Source organism: Sus scrofa, chromosome 4, assembly GCF_054392235.1.
Source record: "Sus scrofa isolate SSC_HxYL_T2T_F1_AM1 chromosome 4, Sscrofa_HxYL_maternal_Yorkshire_Landrace_v2.0, whole genome shotgun sequence".
Taxonomy (NCBI): Eukaryota; Metazoa; Chordata; class Mammalia; order Artiodactyla; family Suidae; genus Sus; species Sus scrofa.
The window spans coordinates 89366607-89387610 of NC_139386.1; the positions used below are offsets into that span (position 1 = coordinate 89366607).

The 21004-nt window shown below is 39.8% G+C and overlaps 1 protein-coding gene across 2 annotated transcripts in view; it reads left to right on the forward strand.

Annotated features, from left to right (window-relative positions):
• TMCO1 (transmembrane and coiled-coil domains 1) overlaps window positions 1-5738 on the forward strand; it is a 49305-nt gene extending 43567 nt beyond the window's left edge. Inside the window, exon 8 of one of the 2 annotated variants that reach the window (XR_014842714.1) lies at window positions 1240-1257. Coding sequence is in view for 1 of the 2 variants with exons in the window: in NM_001167585.1 (NP_001161057.1) it covers window positions 5583-5681 (99 nt within the window). In the remaining variant the exon portion in view is untranslated. Of the gene's footprint in view, window positions 1-1239; window positions 1258-5582 lie in introns of those variants that run through there. The other variant, NM_001167585.1, reaches the window with a different exon arrangement.
• The last annotated feature ends 15266 nt before the right edge of the window (window positions 5739-21004 follow it).

The window sequence follows — 21004 nt, forward strand, 5'->3', positions numbered from 1 at the left end:
ATAATTTGTTAAAACATAGACACGTTCTAGGATGTTAGAGCCACAGCCACACAGGACTGTGGCTCCTTGAATGTGCTTGCTGAGGAAGTTTGAAGGACCCAGCAGGGGGCTTCAGATTCCCAACACTATTTTATCTATTTTCTGTGTTGGATTTTTACATGAGATTTTGTTTGAAGAGAGAATTCTGTGGCTAAAGGATCTGAAAACAATTCATCTGGCGAACCCTCTTCTTTTAAATGTAAGGAAAATTGAGATTTGGTAAAGTAAAAAGATAGTGCTTATTGTTTTCTTTGCCTAGTTTGCTAGTACTGGAAAACAAGTCTTCTGACTGCTAACCCAGTACTATTTCAGCTATACCAATATTGTACTATCATTAAATATTTAATCTCTGTGTTATTCTCCTAAACAGCCTATTTTGATATAGTGTGAAAATCCTGGGACTATTGGATGGGGCCATTTGAGGTGATTGGATTTTACACACAGCATTATGAATAAAGTAAAGATTATGTTATGGGAACTTGATGAGAAATTGTAATCAATTGGAAAAGAAGGCTGGTTGCCAGATGCTAGAGGAACTAATGAAGAGTGAAGAGAAGACTGCCATGGCTGAGTTATTTTAGCTAAATGACTAAGGAATAAAATTTAGCAGAATATTTTATTGCCTGTGACCTGGGTCTTCCCAAAATATCCAGTTAGCAACCAACAACTTCCTTTTCTTGATCACCGGTCCTTATCCTTTGCAGAGAGGAAGGAACGCAAATCCTGTAGTGGTATTTTTCTGGGTTTCCTGCCAAAAGAAGGCATGATTACGGGAAAATGTTTTTCCTTTGTTTTTCCCTTCTGACTCTTCAGTTGTTACCCTGTTATATAGGACTAGACAGAAATTCAAAATAATTGTTTTATATTTTTCTAAGACCTTATTATATCTTACATTTTACTTCTCTGTTAAGTGTTCTTCTATATCATCCTCATAATTAAAACTCCTGTCTTTTAGCAAAATGCATATTTCTAAACTAAATCTTCCTAATTAAGAAGGCCTGAAAAATTGGAGGAGAATTGAGAGACTGAGAAAGCAGTCAGGTCAAGTTTACTGGATAAGAGTGTTGAAAGATATAAAGGCGATAACATATGCAAACATCCGAGCCGAATCTGTAACCTACACCATAGCTTATGGCCATGCTGGATCCATGATCCACTGAATGAAACCAGGGATCGAACCCTCATCCTCATGGACACTAGTCCAGATGTGGCTCAGATTCGATCCCCGGCATGGGAACTTTCATTTGCCGCAGGTGCAGCCAAAAAAGGGGAAAAAAAGAAAAGTATTTTTTTACTTTTATTTTGTATTTAATGATTTTATTTTTTCCATTATAGCTGGCTTACAGTGTTCTGTCAATTTTCTACTGTACAGCAAGTTGACCCAGTCACACATACATATTATATATACATTCTTTTTTCTCACATTATCATGCTCCATCATAAGTGACTAGATATAGTTCCCAGTGCTATACAGCAGGATCTCATTGCTTATCCATTCCAAAGGCAATAGTTTGTGTCTATTAACCCTAAATTCCCAGTCCATCCCACTCCTCCCCCTCCCCCTTGGCAGCCACAAGTCTGTTCTCCATGTCCATGATTTTCTTTTCTGTAGAAAGGTTCATTTATGGCATATATTAGATTCTAGATATAAGTGATAATCATGTGGTATTTGTCTTTCTCTTTCCGACTTACCTTACTTAGTATGAGATTCTCTATTTCCATCCATGTTGCTGCAAATGGCATAATGTTTTTTTATGGCTGAGTAGTATTCCATTGTGTATATATACCACATCTTCTCCATCCATTCATCTGTCGATGGACATTTGGGTTGTTTCCATGTCTTGGCTATTGTGAATAGTGCTGCAGTGAACATTCGGCTGCAAGGAAAGTTTTGTCCAGATATAAGCCCAAGAGTGGGATTGTGGGGTTGTATATGGTAGTTCTATGTATAGTTTTCTAAGGTACCTCCTTACTGTTTTCCATAGTGGTTATGCCACTTTACAATCCCACCAACAGTACAGGAGGGTTCCCTTTTCTCCACACCCTCTCCAGCATTTATTATTTATGAACTTATTAATGATGGCCATTCTGACTGGTGTGAGGTGGTACCTTATAGTAGTTTTGATTTGCATTTTTCTAATAGTCAGTGATGTGAGTTGAACATTTTTTCATGTGCTTGTTGACCATCTGTATGTCTTTGAAGAAATGTCTGTTCAGGTCTTTTGCCCGTTTTTCCATTGGGTTGTTGGCTTTTTTGCTGTTGAGTTGTATAAGTTGTTTGTGTGTTTTAGAGATTAGGCCCTTGTCTGTTGCATGGTTTGAAATTATTTTCTCCCATTCTGTAAGTTGTCTTTTTTTTTTTTTTTTTTATGGTTTCCTTTGCTGTGCAAAAGCTTGTCAGTTTGATTTCATCGCACTGGTCTATTTTTGCTTTTATTTCTGTTGCCTTGGGAGACTGACCTGAGAAAACATCGGTAAGGTTGATGTCAGAGAATGTTTTGCCTCTGTTCTCTTCTAGGAGTTTAATGGTGTCTTGTCTTACATTTAAGTCTTTAAGCCATTTTGAGTTTATTTTTGTGCATAGTGTGAGGGTGTGTTCCAGTTTCATTGTTTTACATGCAGCTGCCAGTTTTCCCAGCATCGCTTGCTGAAAAGACTGTCTTTTTCCTATTTTATATTCTTGCCTCCTTTGTTGAAGATTAGTTGACCATAAGTGTCTGGGAAAGAAAAGTATTGCACTGCCTGGATTTCCATGAACTTCAGCCTTGGTTGCTAAAGTGCCTGTTGTTTTAGCATTTTTGTTGTTGTGGTGGTTGTTGCTGTTAGGGCTGTTTTCCATCTCTAGCAGTGGCTTGTGTCTAGTAGTTGTTTATATGTTTTTAGTTCATAATGAGACTACCTTTTCAGTCTGCCTTTTCTACCCATTCAAGTCTGCCTCTCAAAATATTTCCTATTTTCATTTCATTTGTCTTTAAATCCATACCTATAATTTAAAGGGCATCAGAGGTTTTTATACTGGTCTTTATCTCTAAAATGATAAGGACTCACTTAATTGACCCCTTTGGTCAGAAAAACTGAGCAAAGATGCCTTGTATATTTTGTCTAGAGTGTATTATGGTAAAAACATGTAACGAGGCAGATGTATTTATCAGCAGCTAATTCTGTAATGTCTTATTTCAAATATTATCTTTAAAGTGATTTCCCATCATGCCTAGCTTAATGTCAGATGTATTGTAGTTGGTCAGTACTTACTGATAAAATAAAAATGTTTATCTTATTGCTTTGTGCAGTGGATTTCAAGAGGGAGTATGGAGTAGCTATTTTTATTATGAAAGTAATACAAGTATTCTTCAGCTTTACTAAGGAGAAGTAACCTGAACTACTAAGGATTGGTTTTTCTTTTTTTTTCTTTTCAAGGCCACACCTGTGGCATATGGAAGTTCCCAGGCTAGGAGATGAAATGGAGCTACAGCTGCTGGCCTTCGCCACAGCCATAGCAACATGGGATCTGCGCCAAGTCGGCAAGCTACGCCACAGCTCACAGCAACACCAATTCCTGACCCAGTGAGTAGGGCCAGGGATCAAACCCTCATCAGATTCATTTCTACTGCACCACCATAGGAGCTCCAGGATTGTTTTTTCTTGTTTTTAGATTTCCTCCCTCCCAGCAGGAACTCCAGATTTCTTTCTCTCTCTCTCTTTTTTTTTTTTTTTTTTTCTTTTAAGATCCTTACCCACAGCATATGGAAGTTCCCAAGCTAGGGGTCAAATCAGAGCTGCAGCTGCCAGCTTACACCACAGCCATAGCAACTCGCAATCTGAGCTGCGTCTGTGACCTATACCACAGCTCACAGCAATGCCAGATCTTTAACCCACTAAGCGAGGCCAGAGATCGAACCCACATCCTCATGGATCCTAGTTGGGATCATTAACTGCTGAGCCACGAAGGGTACTCCCACTAGTTAGTTCTTAACCCACTGAGTCACAGTGGGAACTCCCCAGATTTCTTTTTAAAGTAAACATGATCCATAGTATTGTGAGTGATTGCACAAAGTTTTTTATAGTAAATATAATTTAAATTTAAATAAAATTAAATATGATTTTTTATGTTAAATATAATTTAAAAATTGTCTTCATATTTAAATATTCTGTTATATTCTGACAGAGTGTAATCTCTAGAAATATAAACACCTACCTCAAGCAGTCATCATTCATAAGGAGCCTGAATATAGATGTTTTCATAGTGCTTTGTACACAGTAGGTGTTCAATAACTGTTGAATGAATGCATACAAGTTAACGTGCCTACCAGGGGGCTGAGTTTGTTCTGAAGAACTTTACAGAGGAAGTACTGTGTAAGAGAACTCATTAGATTAAGAATCAAAACACATGGGTTTTAATTCTAACTCTCCTCTTCACTTAACTTTAACATTGGACAGCCCTTCCTCCTCTTCCAAGTTTTAATTATAATTTCTCAAATATTTTATGAAAGAATTGAGGGAGAACAGTTCGATGATCTCTTTAAAGTTTTCACCTCTTACAAATGCTGTGCAGAATCTTAACTGACCTTTCCTTAACCTTTTTGCATTCACAAGCCCCCTGCCTTCCCCCTTTAAGGCGTACTGATTCTTCCCCACATCGCACTATCCACTCCTGACTGCTCCTTAGGACGCCTATACCTCTCTGCTTCCACCAGTTGAGTCATTGCCTTTCAAGAGCCAATTCTGTTTATCCCCAACTGTTTGTGCTGGTTTTACTTCTTGTTGCATTTATATGATTTACTTTAGTTTAATGTTATAGTAACGATGAAATCTGAGTATAAAAATGGTTGTTTGGAGTGCCCTTGTGGCACAGTGTATTAAGGATCTGGCATTGCCACTGCTGTGGTGCAATTTCAGCAATTTCAGTTGCCGTCCTGGGTGGAAACTTCCAAATGCTGCAGGTAGGACCAGGAAAAAAAAAAAAAAAAAAAAGCTGTTTTTACGAGAACTAGTTTCATAAAGTTGAGTTTCTGAAAACCCCCAAACTATTAAATTTAAGTGAGACAACTGAAAAAGATGAAGGGAAGTGCTAAAAATCCAGGAGGATTCTGGACTCAGGTTACTTTGCAAGATTCTGAATTCTCTTGCTTCTTTCAAGAAATTGAAACTGAATATTTTAGTTTCAGCTTCACTTCATGCAATAATGACTAAATCCAGCCATAAGACCTCCATTCAGAGAAGAGGCTTGGCTACAAGAAGTAGCCAGTGAATGTACTGTGTATACTTTGTGTTGAAACAAAAGATTACTTCTTTTTGATTTTACACTTGAAAAAAATCAGCTTCTTTGGTTAGTAGCTCAAGGTTCCATCAGGTAAGAGGGCTTTTACTGTTATGTGATCTCCATAACGTTGTAGGCCTTTTAAAAAGTAACATAGTGGTAGTCATCCTATTTTAGATCATATCAGTACTTTTTATTTATATGGCTTCTCTTTATATGAGATCTATGTTCAACACATTTCTCTATATCTCATATTAAAACATAATTTGTATTGTTTCCTCTACAGAACATCCAGAAGATTCTTGGCCTCGCCCCTTCACGAGCTGCCACCAAGCAGGCAGGTGGATTTCTTGGCCCTCCACCTCCTTCTGGGAAGTTCTCTTGAAATCAAGAAGAACCCTGAATTCCTGTCATTCTTTTTAGACATTCAAATCAGACTGGCAACTATTTTGTAGCAAGAGCCACGGGCAGCCTTAGCACTTGGGCCACTTTCTAATTTTATTTCTGGGCTTTTTGGGTATGATTCACATGAGAATGGCACCCAACAAACATGATAGTGCTTTTGGTCACAGATTAATATTTTTAAACAAATGTGTTGATTGGATAAGCTCAGGTGATGTTTATGTAATGAGAAAAAATTTCTTATGTTGCTTACACAAATATTCTGTGGGACTGACTTTCAGGTATGTGCTGTGTGCCATGTACCATGGAACTTGGCTTTTCGAGAGCATTTAGAGATCTGGAAGAAAAATTTAGTTTATGTAACTTAATTGGAACTATTTGTTGTTGTTTTTTTCAAGTCAAATATATGACCTAAGATCAATAAAGAGGCCAAAATTTTAGCTATTTCATCTACAAAGAGAGATCTGTTTTGTTTTATCATATTTCTAGGTACATGTTTTTAGTAATCTGAACATGAAGGTAAATATTGACCAGGAAAGGGTAATGTTTTAAATGTACTATTTTATCATACTTGCCTCATATGCTCAAAATATAGTGTTGTCCTATTATAGAAACTGGAAAGCGTGAAAGGATAGGAAAGCAGTAATCCAAGTGAGTGCAAAAATGAGAGTTCCCAGAAGTTTCCTTTATACCCTTGTATGGTCTGTTGGCCTCTTGGGAAGGCACTCTTAGACGACCCCTGGAGCCAAGGTCATAGTTATATGAGGTTAATCTTGCAGAGCTTCCTTGTAGTCACAGTGGCCTTCAGTTCCCGCCATGCTCCTTTGTAAAGGATGAGAGGATGCTTTTACTATGATCTTGCCCCCTAATCCATGGAACTGGAAATCTGGTGTTGAGTGATATCTCTAGGAATAAGTATGTACATTTATCAGTAGTGTCCTTAGATGTATGTATTCTGGCAGTGGAAAGATACATTATTTGCAGTGTAACAACTGTTAAGCCAGACTTCTCAGTGGCATAAAATCCAGAAGATAATGGGATAATGTTTTCAAAGCTGCAGAAAATAATTGTCAGCAGAGTTTTATGCACAGCTAAACCATAAATTTGGGGGCAAAATTGGAGACAGTATTTTCAGAGCTACAGAATCCCAGATAATTGAATTATTAAGGGATATATTTCAGGGACAAAAAAGAATACCAGGGGCGAAGTTCCCGTCATGGCGCAGTGGTTAACGAATCCTACTAGGAACCATGAGGTTGCAGGTTCGATCCCTGCCCCTTGCTCAGTGGGTTAATGATCCGGCGTTGCTGTGAGCTGTGGTGTAGGTCGCAGACGCGGCTCAGATCCTGCGTTGCTGTGGCTCTGGTGTAGGCTGGCAGCTACAGCTCCGATTCGACCCCTAGCCTGGGAACCTCCATATGCCGCGGGAGTGGCCCAAGAAATGGCAAAAAGACAAAAAAGAATACCAGGGTCAAGGTATAGGATATAGGAAACAGGTCAACACAGAAATTGATAAAATATATGGAGAAATTTAAATGTTTTGTGGATTATCTAGTTAAAGGATTGGAACAGTCCCATGAGGTAATTACTAGTCTTACCCTCATTTAACAGATGAAGGAACTGAGGCCAGAAAGATTAAGTAACTTGCTCAGCATCCCATAGCTTACTGAGTGGCAAAGTTAGGATTTGAGCCCAAGCAGTCTAAAGCCATACAGTCCAGGCCTCAAATGCTATGTTCTCTATAGTCTCTCCGTAGTAGGTGGTGAGTCTCTTCCCATAAGTTAAGTTAAGATAAGTTTCCCTTATCTCCTTAACTCTGAAGTTGGGGGTCAGGCTTTTTTGTTGTTGTTCTTGTTTCCTCAAAGCTGTCACATAGGTGGGAGGACAGCAGAAGCTCACTAAAAGCAGATGAAATGGAACAGAAATCTCTATTTCAAGGGTATCTTTATCAGAAAAGATGCCTGATAATGGATGGTGATGACAATTAATGGTCTTTTCTTCATGTCATTAAGTATTCCAGGCAAAATAGTAGTAAAAAGGGTGGTAATGAAGGAAATGGTGACCATGATAACAGTGATGACAAAATGATGAACTGTCTGCAAGAGAACATAAGTGAAGAAACCACGCTCAAAATTCTGCCATCACTTTGGTAAAGTGAGAATAATATAGTTCATCCTACCACCTTAGGGTTTGAAGCTGGTGCTTTCTGATCAGATTTCTATGGATGAGATTTTTCATAAAGTATATTTCAGTAGAAGAGGATAAATAAGAGGGAGAAGGGGAGTTCCCCTTGTGGCTCAGCGGTAACGAATCTGACTAGTATCCGTAAGGACGTGGGTTTGATTCCTAGCCTTGCTCAGTAGGTTAAGGATCCGGTGTTGCTGTGAGCTGTGGTGTAGGCCAGCAGCTACAGCTCTGATTAAACACTTAGCCTGGGAACTTCCACATGCTGCACGTGCGGCCCTAAAAAGCCAAAACAAGAAGAAGAAGAAGAAGAAGGAAAAGAGATAACATCTATTCACCCTATTTCTAAAAGGGCACAGTAGCAGAGATGTGTACGGAGAAAATAAAGCTATCACACCACAAGAATGTAAGTTCAAGGAGATATTAGGGGCTACTGCAGCCTCACAATTAGTTTCTTAAGTTATTTTCCCTGAAAAATTTTCAAGACTCGTCATTTGGGTGACTAAATTCAGACTGTCACTGAACTAATGGAGATGACATTTCAAGTCAGAGAAGCCTCTGAACAGCTCTCAAAACACATGATTTGGCTACTATGTAAAGGGTAGGATGTCCCCTTTCCAGTTAAAAAAATCAGGCATTATTAATATTTATAATTAGGCTACTCAAGTTATACTCATAATATACTTAGTTGTAAACTTTAAAAGAAGTGCAGGTAAGCCTGAATTTATTAACAGATAACATTTCAAAATCTAAGCCAGTTTGAAAACTGGAAAGCAAGTGTACGTACTCATAGGCCTTTGACGAGATCGTGGTCCCTCTTCTCCCATTTGCAAGTTATTCTGTTCAGGAGGGTCAGTTGGTTAATGAGCACCCAAAATTCCCTTACATCTAAACCAGGCTCATTTTGTCACATACTAGTATGCAGTAGGGTTTTCAGCACACTTCAGCTTAAGTTGTGTGTTTTGATACTGCCCTTCCGTACAAGTAAGAGCACCATATGCTCCTTTTTTGGATTAATTCTACTTAAGTTAAACAATTTTTTATTTTGCTTGATTTTATTCCTTCTTTCGAGTTTTAAAACTTTTTAGAATGGAAAAAACCTCCAAAATAAATGAGAGGTTTGGTTTGTTTTTTTTTTTTTTAAGGTATAGTATAAAGAACACCCAGATAGCAGCTGTTCATCTTCAGCATTATTAACTCATGTCCAATCTTACGTCCACCCCCACTTGCCTCTCTCCCTCTTACACTACTCTAAAGCAAATCCTAGGTGTTGTCTCTTTTACTCATAAATATTTCAGGGCTTTATGTATTTAAGCTCAATACCTTTTTCTCACTTTAAAAGACTGACAATTCCTTGATAGCATAATTGTCTATAAATGTCAAATTTTTAAAGTTGTTTTTTAAAAATCAAGAGCTACGTAAGATAGCCATATTGCAGTTGGTTGATAAGCATTGTCAATCTCTTCTAGTCTATCATAGTGGTTCTCAAACTAGAATACGTCAAAGTCACCGAGATGGCTTGTTAAAACACAGACTGCTGGGCCACCCAGAGTTTCTGATTCTAAGTCTACCGGGGAGCTTGAGAATTTGCACTTCTAACAGATTCCACCCACGGTGACACTGATGTTGGTTAGTTTGAAGTCCACTCACATTTTAGTTCCCTACCATCTCTTTTGTTTCCCCCCTTGCTGTTATCTTGTTGAAGAAACTACATTGTTTACCGTGTAGTTTCCCTCAGTTTGGATTTTGCTGATTGCATGCCTGTTTTACACACTGTTGGTTGTCTCTTTTGCTAGTCACTATTACTAATTAATTAGGGATTGAAAAATTGTGAACTTCTAATCCTAGTATCCATTTATTAGGTAAAATACCTCTATAGGTAGACACTTGCCTTCATCTACTGTTTGATTACTGTTTGATTACCTAGGGTTAAATTTTTTTAGGAAAAGCAGAATAAATGCTTGATTATCTGGTTTTCATAATAATGAATTGTTCAGTACTATCCTCCAGGGGCGAACAGTCTGTGCATTTGTGTGTGTGACATTAGTAATTCATAGGTTTAAACATACCTGATTCACGTCAATTCACTGAAATTATTTTTCCTATGGAAGCTCAAATTGTCCCATTTATGGCTGGTGAGAGGTTTTTTTAGGTTGGCTCCTGGGTCTATTTGCCGTGACCCTAGTTTTCCTTGGTAGCATCTTTGCTATGATAAGATGTCCCAGGGCCATCTCACATTTCCTGCCTGACCTGAAAGCAGCACTTTCTCTAAGGAGGCCTGACTCTTTTTACTGGGAAATGGTATTTGGAAACTGCAGTCAGAGCACTGCATGCCCATTGAGACTGGGTTACTAGGTTTTTAGGCCTTTTTTGTGGACCAAGATAGGTAATATGTTTTGTTGTTGTTTTAAGATAAAATACCTCATGGGTTTATACCATAAATTTATGCACCACTTAAATTCAGGGCTACAGAGTTTTTATTTAATTTATTTGACTTATGTCTCTTAATTCTCATTCTGAGATTTCCAATTTTCAGCGCCAGAAACGATGGCCTGTCATATAATTAGTCATTAGCATAATCCCACCATATCCACCCAAAAGTCTCAGAATATCAACATTGGTACCAGTAACATGGTAACTGAAAATAATTGAAGTTTTTTTTAGTGGTGTGGAGGATTCTTTAAAATACATCCCAGGAAGTTCTCGTCGTGGCTCAGCAGAGGCAAGTCTGACTAGCATTCATGGCGACGCAGTTTTGATCCTTGACCTCACTCAGTGGGTTGGGGATCCAGCTTTGCTGTGAGTTGTGGTGTGTGTCTCGGATGCGGCTTGGATCCCCAGTTGCTGTGGCTGTGGCGTAGGCCAGCAGCTGCAGTTCCGATTGACTCCTAGCCTTGGAACCTCCATATGCCATGGGTGCAGCCCTAAAAAGACAAAAAAAGATATATCCATTGTGGGTTCACAGTCAAATTACTGAGATATCAAGCTACAGCTTTCTTTTTTGATTTTATGCCACCATTTCCATTCATTTGTTTGATTTTATTTTTCATTTGGGGAGCATGCCCTTCGATTTTACCTTATAACACAACATATAATGTTTTCATAGGTTTCCAGACTAGCCCACAGAAGCATATTTAACCCTACCTAGAGATGGGCACCTAACTACCCACACTCCTTTTATGGCTGTAACCCACTCAGAAGCCCCTAAATGTGTTGAAAGATGGGCAGGTACCTAATAGTATCAGGAACAGTTGTATTTTAAGCCAGCAGTGGGGATGGCAGGGACACTACCTTCAGTGACACTGCTCCCTTATTCTTACCCACACTTGTTGGATAAAGGGAGGAGATCCAGTGGGGGAGAAAAGACCATGTGAGGACATCACTAGCACTAACTCAGTCATGTCCTCATCACTGCTGCTTAGGTTCCCTGAAATAGCTTCCCAGGTAGTCTCCTTTATTCTGGTCTCTTAGCGTCACTCCATCATCCATCCTGTAATGGCAGTAATCTTTCTAAAATATAAATCTAATTATGTTGCTCCTCCAAGAAGAGTTATCTACTGGCTCCCGGTAGCCTGTAAGTAACGTACGTAGCGTAGAAAAAAGCATCTTAGTCTGGATCACCTTTCTCCCATCCCCCACCCTCATCCATATCTCACATACGTCCTAGCCTGTTGTCAAGTAGATTTATTTTTGAAATTCTGCATTTTTCACATTCTTTTTAGACTTTACTACTTTTCTCTGCCTGCCTGGAATGTTCTTCTGATTTTCTCCTGTTTCCTTCTTAGCTTGGGTCAGGCATCTCCTCTTCGTAAAAGTTTTCTCTGACCTGGACATGGTGGTGGTAGATTTCTTTTCCTTGAATCTCAGTTTGAACTTTCCATATATGAGTCACTTATAAAAACTGGGCCAATCTCTTAACTTTCTGAGCCTCAGTTGCCTCACCTGGAAAATGGGGTTAATACTCCAGTTAAAATTCTCTTATCCAATATCCATTTAGATCTGAATTTTCATCTAGATTCTCTTAGTTCCCTCTGAAAAGCCTGTTGCCAGATGCCCAAGGCATACTGGCTGCTCTCAGCCGCGCTTAACGCACTTTAGCTCTTAGCTCTCACCAGGGAATTGTAGAACATTACTTGTTTTACTTGTTACTTTTAATTATATATGCATTTACTAAGTGTTATGTAAATTAAAAAAATATGGGTGCAAAAGGAGAATTCATCTTTGAAAACTGATTTGAATGGCATAGAGTGACTCAATAAAAGCAAGTTGCCAAAAATAATTGGTTGGACTTATATGTGGGTAAAATAACAGAGACTGAGAAGAGTAGTAAAAATTTAGAAAAATTCAGCACTCATATTCTTTCTTGGTGTTTTAGTTATTAATACTCTAAAGAAACCAAAATGAAATCAAAGATAATAATACATTTTGGTCTTAAAAACATTTTACTTTGTGTGTATATATATAACTGAATCACTTTGCTGTACAGCAGAAGTTAACACAACATTGTAAATCAACTATACTTCAATAAAAAAGTATTTTAGGAAAGCATCACCATAAATCATGGAATTTTCGTCATCACAAGTTCCGTTTAAATTCTTCCAATTTTTGTAACCTGTATTTGAGATGGAAATGTTTGATGCATGGAAAACAAAATAAAGTATTCTTTGAAATAAGCAAGCCAGTCATGATGAATCAAACAAAAAGATACAGGAGTTCCCATCATGGTGCTGTGGAAACGAATCTGACTAGGAACCATGAGATTGCAGGTGGAATCCCTGGCCTCACTCAGTGGATTAAGGATCCAGTGTTGTCATGAGCTGTGATGTAGGTTGCTGATGCAGCTTGGGTCCCACATTGCTGTGGTTGTGGCTGGTGACTACAGCTCCAATTTGACCCCTAGCCTGTGAACCTCCATATGCCGAGGGTGCGGCCCTAAAAAGACAAGACCAAAAAAAAAAAAAAAAAATGCATTTTGGATTTGATGCATGCAAACAAAACGAAACAAAACAAAAAACCCCAATGGGACTCCAAACAGTAGAGTCATATTCAAGGAAAAAGCCTTGGCCCTATATCAAAAGTGAATTATGTTTTAAATTAAATGTTAGGTTTTAAATTAAAACTGAGGTACATATTTTTTTTTCATGATTCTGTGATTAACTTTTTAGATTAACCTACAAATTACTGGTTCAAGTCATACCAGCTACATGGGTTTTTCCCTCACAGTGTTTTTGATGGATTGTTATGTAAAGCAACTGACATCAGATGCCTGACATATTGAAAGCATTTCATCTTCAAACACAGCAGTCCTATAAGGTAGATAGATTATCTTTTTATTGTCCCAATTTTATGTAACAGCTGAGGTTCTGAGATGTTAAATGATGTATCCACGTAACTGTCAGAATCAGGAAGAACCCAGAGACCCTTAGGTTTCAGGGTCCATATTCTTTCTACGACAGCACCCAGTAGGCTGACTCCATTGGGTCCATTGGTGAGCTGGAATCTTGTCTGGACTTGTTATCCTGTATGTGAAGGAAGTGTCTTCATGTAAAATAAGCTGGCCTTCCCAGAGGGTATATTTAAGTGACTATCACTGTCTCTTTTTCCCTCTCTTTTTTTGCTTTTTATGGCCAGACCCTGGCACATGGAAGTTCCCAGACTAGGGGTCAAATCGGAGCTACAGCTGCCAGCCTACACCATAGCCACAGCAACGTGGGATCTGAGCCAAGTCTGCAAGCCACACCACAGCTCTCGGTAATGCCGGATACCTGACCCACTGATCTAGGCCAGGGATCGAACTCTCATCCTCATGGATACTAGTTGGATTCATTTCCACTGCACGGCAGAGGGAACTTCCAGAAGAATTATTAAAATTATTATTAAACCAATTAGGAAATCGTCCAACTGTCACCAGATGAATATGGAAGAGGATAAACATAAATCTACTAAGAGATGATATTTTGAATGGCTGCTTTCTGAAGATGGAGGCTAACCACATTTTTTTAATGCAGAAAATTATATTTGGATCCAAGGCCATCTGGCTGCTTACGAATATGATCAATGGTTATTTTTTACACAAGTGATTTTTAGGTTTATAATTAATTACTGCATCCATTTGCTGGACAGTCAATTCAATCATAAACAGAAGTCATACCAAGCAGGTTGAAAAACCCTGAAACCTGCTTGAGCTGGTGACAGGCTGTTCTTTTCCAGAGAAAAATTCACTTTTAAGTGAAATGGGACAATAACTTTAGAGCAGTGGTTTTAAAACCTTCTTGACAACTCATGGTAAGGAATATGTTTCATTATTGTAGCCCAGACAAGAAACAATGTTTTTCCTTCTATATGCACTCGGATAACTTGATTTTTCAAAAAATTTAGTGACATTTTCTAAATGGCATTTCCACTCTTTTTTTTCACAGTGCTGCTCCAAGAACACTCAGATATAAACAGTAATGTCAGCTTGGGCAGGAAAATGGAAATTCCACTGGCTTCCCTATTTCCATTTATATCCCTTGACTCAGGGGTGATATTTAAAATGTAAAAATTTTAGCATTCCTGTCATGCACAGCGGAAATGAATCCGACTAGGAACCATGAGGTTGTAGGTTCAATCCCTGGCCTCACTCAGTGTGGCCATGAGCTCTGGTGTAGATTGCAAACGTGGCTCAGATCCTGTGTTGCTATGGCTGTGGTGTAGGCTGGCAGCTATAGCTCTGTGGTGTAGGCTGGCAGCTATAGCCAAGCCTGGGAACCTCCATATGCTGTGCATTCAGCCCTAAAAAAAAAGCAAAAAAAAAAACAAACAAAAAACTAGATTTTTCAGATGAACAAATTTCATTTCCTTCTAGTCTTGATTATATCCCCTGTTGACAGGATAATTTAATTAAAAGTCTTATCTTCCAATAAAAAATAATAAACCAATTTCCTGCTTATCTCAGGAGACAGGATTTATTGATATACAATATAGATAAAAGCACCCAGAAGATTTCGAAATAACATCAAGTACTATTAGACCTGCTCTCAAAAATTACATAGCTACAGATATAGAGAGGTTGTAATCTCTAACTCTGGTAAGAGTCAATCCTTAAAAGTTTTTTTGTTTTGTTTTGGTTTTTTTTGTCTTTTCTAGGGCCACACCTGCAGCATATGGAGGTTCCCAGGCTAGGGGTCTAATCGGAGCTATAGCTGCTGGCCTACACCACAGCCACAGCAACGCCGGATCCTTGACCCACTGAGCAAGGCCAGGGATCCCACCTGCAACCTCATAGTTCCTAGTCAGATTCATTTCTGCTGCACCGTAATGGGAACTCCAAAAGTTCTAGCAATATGAATATCACCTCCCCATTGGAATTCTTCTCAGTCAAGATCAACTCAACAGCACCAGGCTAAGTGTAGAATTAATAATACATAGTCATTATCCTCAAGATCAAGGATGAACAACATGAATGATTATGATGTATGTTGCCATATATGTAGCTACACAGAGCAAAGGAAACCACTGATTCTGTCTGGAAGGATTTGGGGGATGGGTTAGCAAAAATTAGTAAAAACAAAACCCCTGCCTTCAAACAAGGATGGCAATTACCACATTCTGAGGTAATAGGGTTAGGATTCCAACATACTTTTTTCAAGGGACACTATTCAACCTATAACATTTCCTAATTCAGTAAAATCCAAAGTTTCTGCAAAGATTCTATGAGACCCAATGAGATGTATTCACTCCCCCGCTTTCCCCCCACCCCTCTGTACTCTCTGACAACAGACCCCCCCCCCCCCCATCCTCTCTCTGTCCTTCACTCTGATCCTGACACAGGGACTTCCAGGATGTTCTCAGTATACTGAGCACATTCTGCCTCAGGGCCCTTGCACTTACTTTTCCCTCTGCCTGAAAAAGTCTTTTTGCATGGATCTTTTTTTTTCCCCCTGCATGGGGCTTTTTTTTTTTTTTTTCTCTCAAAGCTAGGAAATCTTTTCCCAGATGATGCCCAGCCTTCCCAGTGCCCACTGGCTGTATCTGGGTTCCAGGCTCATTCCTAGGTCCATCAATGCCAAGGAGAATAAGACAACCCTACCTGGCTTAGTCTACTCAGAATTTGTCCTAGTTGTGTGGTGAGGGAAATAGACAATGGAACAAAATCCAGGATCTGAAAGCCTGTGAAAAGGGAGAAATGGCTTTGGGTCGGATACAAATATTAAGGGGTATATAGATAGTGACTCAAGAGAGGCCATTCAAGGTAGAATTGAGCTGCTTGAGGGGGCAGCCTGGCCCAGGGTGGGCCTCAGCCTCTCTTTCTCTGTATCTTGCTATTTGCCGCCACCTAGTGCAGGAGTATTTCTTTACATCATGAGCAAGCATCCGTCTTCAAGTTTAGGGGCATTAGAAAAATCCACTTGGTGGACAAAATTTCAAAAATGCAATAGATGTTTGAATAGGTGGACCTCATTCTTGAATTCCATCTTTGCTCCATAGGTTTGCTTTTTTCTAATTGTCCTTTATCCCAACTCCCGCTAAACCCACTGCTTATGTGTGTGTGCCACCTAGTGGTGAGAATTTATCCTGCAGGCTCTTCAGGGGAATGAGGTGCTGGTTCTTTGGAGCCATTAGCCCACTGTAAGGCAGATAGGACGCCTGCAGAGTGGACCCCACGCTGAGGGGATTCTGTAATAGGGCTAGTGGATACTGGAATAGGGCCAGTGGGAGGCTCCTTGTGGTTGAGCATGAAGACACAGATCTCAGAGATGCACAGCAGGTATCCTTACCTTTTTCCCTTCCTAGATGCTTCTGCCACTCCTCAAACCCCTCAATATACTTCCAAGAAGACAAAAACAAAATCAGAAAGGCTTGTTTCTTCCTTGACATGGCAACCATCCTTAAAAATAAGAATGAAAGAGAGTGGGTGGACCTGGAAGTGTACCCCTTTTCCTGCTGGTTGCCCAGCAGTGTGTGTCTTCTTATTGCTTGTTTCCATCCAGCCAAACCCGTCTTTCTCCCTGTGTCCCTTTTCCTTCCACCGAGTCCTCGGCAGCCCCTGTCCTTTGCTTAGACTTTACTACAGCCTTGGGTTTTTTATTTTTATTTTTTGATTTTTAGGGCCACATATGGAAGTTCCCAGGTTAGGGGTCAAATTGGAGCTGCAGCTGCCAGCCTATACCTCAGCCACAGCAACGCTGGATCTGAGCAGAGTCTGTGACCTACACCACAGCCCACAGAAGCACCAGATTCTTAACCCACTGAGCAGATCCAGGGATCGAACCCCATCCTTATGGATACCAGTTGTGTTTGTAATCTGCTGAGACACAATGGGAACTCCCAGCTACAGCCTCAGTTTTATCACAGAATACCCCAGCTACATTACCTGAAAACCTGCCTTTCTATGAAGGTAAATATAATTACATAAATGCATCTGATATTACATGGTAATTCACAGTCCTCTTTTTTTTTTTTTTTTTTTTTGTCTTTTTGCTATTTCTTTGGGCCGCTCCCGCAGCATATGGAGGTTCCCAGGCTAGGGGTCGAATCGGAGCTGTAGCCACTGGCCTACGCCAGAGCCACAGCAACACGGGGTCCAAGCCGCGTCTGCGACCTACACCACAGCTCACGGCAACGCCGGATCGTCAACCCAATGAGCAAGGGCAGGGACCGAACCCGCAACCTCATGGTTCCTAGTCGGATTTGTTAACCACTGTGCCACGACGGGAACTCCCCACAGTCCTCTTAAACAGAAACTGCTGTTCCTCTGACTTTGCTAGCTAAGGACCAGGAGGTGGGAATGACATGCCCTTAGCTATCCATCGCCCCACCCTCTGTTTTTCAAAAAGCCTGTCTTCTTTTTGTTAATATTTATTTTATTTATATTTTTCCTGAAAAAAGAACATTTTTGTTTTATTATTTTGAAAAACAAATAAATGGCATATATCATTTTAGTAGTTTCAGGAGTACAACATACTGATTTGATATTTGTATATATTGGAAAATGATCACCTACAAAAAGTCTAGTTAACACCCATCACCACACATAGTCAACACAATTTTTTTTCTTATGATGAGAACTTTTAAGATCTACTCTCTTAATGAGTAGCTTCAAATATACAACACAGTATTAGTAACTACAGTCACCATGCTGTACATGACATCTACTTTTTAAAAGACAGCGTTCCCATTGTGGCTCAGTGGTTAACGAACCTGACTGGTATTCATGAGGACATGAGTTCGATCCCTGGCCTTGCTCAGTGGGTTAAGGATCTGGCGTTGCCCTGAGCAGTGGTGTAGATCACAGAGATGGCTCTGATCCCACATTGTTGTGCCTGTTGTGTAGGCCAGCAGCTATAGTAGCTCCAACTCGACCCCTAGCCTGGGAACCTCCATATGGCGCAGTCATGGCCTTAAAAAGACAAAAGACAAAGTAAATAAATAAGTAAATAAAGAGGAAATGAAATGAATCTAGTGATTATAACATACATACTTAACTTCACAGTCTACTTAGCAAATTTCATTCCAACAAGGTCATCAGGCCACAGTGTGGGGATGCAGGGACATCATTTAGAAGTAAAACCTGTCCTCTTTTCAGATTGGTATAGCGTCAGTCTACAGCACCTTATCCCTTTCTTAAAAAATAGCAAATTTTTTTTTTTTTTGGTCTTTAGGGCTGCACCCAAAACATATGGAGGCTCCCAGGCTAGGGGTCAAATTGGAGCTGTAGCCACTGGCCTACACCACAGCTCATACAACACAGGATCCTTAACCCACTGAGTGAGGCCAGGGATCAAACCTGTGTTCTCATGGATACTAGTCTGATTTGTTTCTGCTGCATTACAGGGGGGAACTCCTAGGTATCTTTTATTTTTTTTCATTTCTTATTTTTTGGCTTTTTAGGGTCACACCCTCAGCATATGGAAGTTCCCAGGCTAAGAGTTGAATGGGAGCTACAGCTGCTGGTTTATACCGCGGCCACAGCAACATGGGATTCAAGCTACATCTGTGATCTACACCGCAGCTCATGGCAATGCTGGCTCCCCAACCCACTGATGGAAGCCAGGGATCGAACCAAATCCTCATGGATACTAGTCGGATTCACTTCTGCGGTACCACAGTAGAACTCCCAGGTATTTTTTAGATGGGATAAAGTGTCATGATGAGTAGATTTTGAGTAAAGCAGACCATCCTCTAAGATGTGACTGGAGCCTCATCCGAATCCTTCTGCTTCCTTCCCGAGATGCTCCCTCCAATCCTTTATTCACAGAGCAGACAGGGTGAGCTTTTAAAAATTTTTGCTGGATCAGGTCACTCCCTTGCTTTACACCTTTGATGGCTGCCTCATTGTTCTTAGGGTAAAATCCAGACTCCTTTCCATAACAGGATGCTTATCCTTCAGCTTCACCTTGAGCCACTCTCATCCATCTTGGCAATACACTGGCTGTCACCCAAAGTCATCAATAGTTTCTAGACTATGCTTGTCTCTTCTCCATCTGAGGAATTTCATGCATTTAGCCCTCTCTGTCAGAAATGCTCTGCCCTCAACACTTTCCTTTCCTAATTTCTATTTTTCCTTCCAGTTTTGGCTTAATCATCACCTCCTCTGTAGACACATCTGTTTATTTACCCCCCCCCACAGCATTTGGAAAATCACAGCATTTTCCAAATTTGTGATTGCGTATTTATCTGCTTATTCTCTATCTTACTATGCTTAAGTCTTAGTTCATGAGCATAGGGATCATATTTGTTTTATTCATCACTATGAACTTCATGCCTGGCCCACAATAAAATTCTGTTAAATGAATAGATGACTAGAACTCCTGAAAAGTATTTATTTTTTAAAAAATTATTTTATTGAGGTATAGTTGATTTACAATGTCGTGTTAAGATTCTTTTAACCCGCTTCACCAGACTGGGAACTCTCTGCTATTCAGGTTCGTATATGCTCAATGTCTCATTCCTCGTCCTCCAAAAAATGGGAAGGCAGGTGAAAAACCACCTACATGTCAGATTTCTCAATGGTAATGTTATAAACTGGAAGATAATAGGGTGTTAACTTCAAAATTCTAAATGAAAATTATTTTCAATTTAGAAGTCTGTGCTTACCTAATCCCACATACTAGATCACCTAGATAGATCATCAGTCATGAATGAGGTGAGAATGAATTTTTTTTCAATCAGGCAATCTCCAAAAACTTACCTTCTTTATATCCTTTCTCAAGAAGTTACCCCTAGAGGAGTTCCCTTCGTGGCTCAGTGGTTAACAAACCCAACTAGAAGCCATGAGGATGTGGGTTTCATCCCTGGCCTTACTCGGTAGGTTAAGGCATTGCCATGAGCTGTGGTGTAGGTTGCAGATGTGGCTCAGATCCTGTGTTGTTGTGGCTGTGGTGTAGGCCAGCAACTGTAGCTCAGATTAGACCCCTAGCCTGGACACTTCCATACGCCACACCTAAAAAAACAAAAAAAACAAAGTTACCACTAGAAAATTTCTTTCAACATCTCTGACTGAATTACTGTTTATTTGCTTATTCAACAAATATTCATCAAGGACTGAATCCTAGTGTCAGGGTGCCTAGATCAGGAAAGCCATTAGATCTCAGGTAAGAAAATCATACTCTATTTATAAAGAACATGTGCATACTCAAGGCTTAAAATGGAGTCCAATCTCTGAACTATTGTAAGAGAAAGTCCTTTCTCATAAATATGGGCAGGAAGAGGATTTTGAATAATTTTTCCTTTACTTTTCGTGTGGATGTTTTTCTGGCTCCTCACTGAAAGACTTAAAAGACTAATAGACATATTATTGTATCCATGAACAGAGAAAGTGTGTGTGTGGAATTCCTGATGTGGCTCAGTGGGTCAAGAGCCTGACTGGTATCTTTGAGGACGCAGGTTTGATCCTTGGTCTCACTCAGTGGGTTAAGGATCAGGCATTGCTGCAAGCTGTGGTGTAGGTCAAAGATGTGGCTTGGATCTGGTGTTACTGTGGCTGTGACTGGGGCTGGCAGCTATAGCTCCAATTTGACACCTAGTCTGGGAACTTCCATATACCACAGATGCTGCCCTAAAAAGAAAAAAAAAAGTGTGAAGTGTGTGTGTTTCTGACATAGTTCTAGAAGATGGAGTGAGAGCTGGCTACTCTCCAAA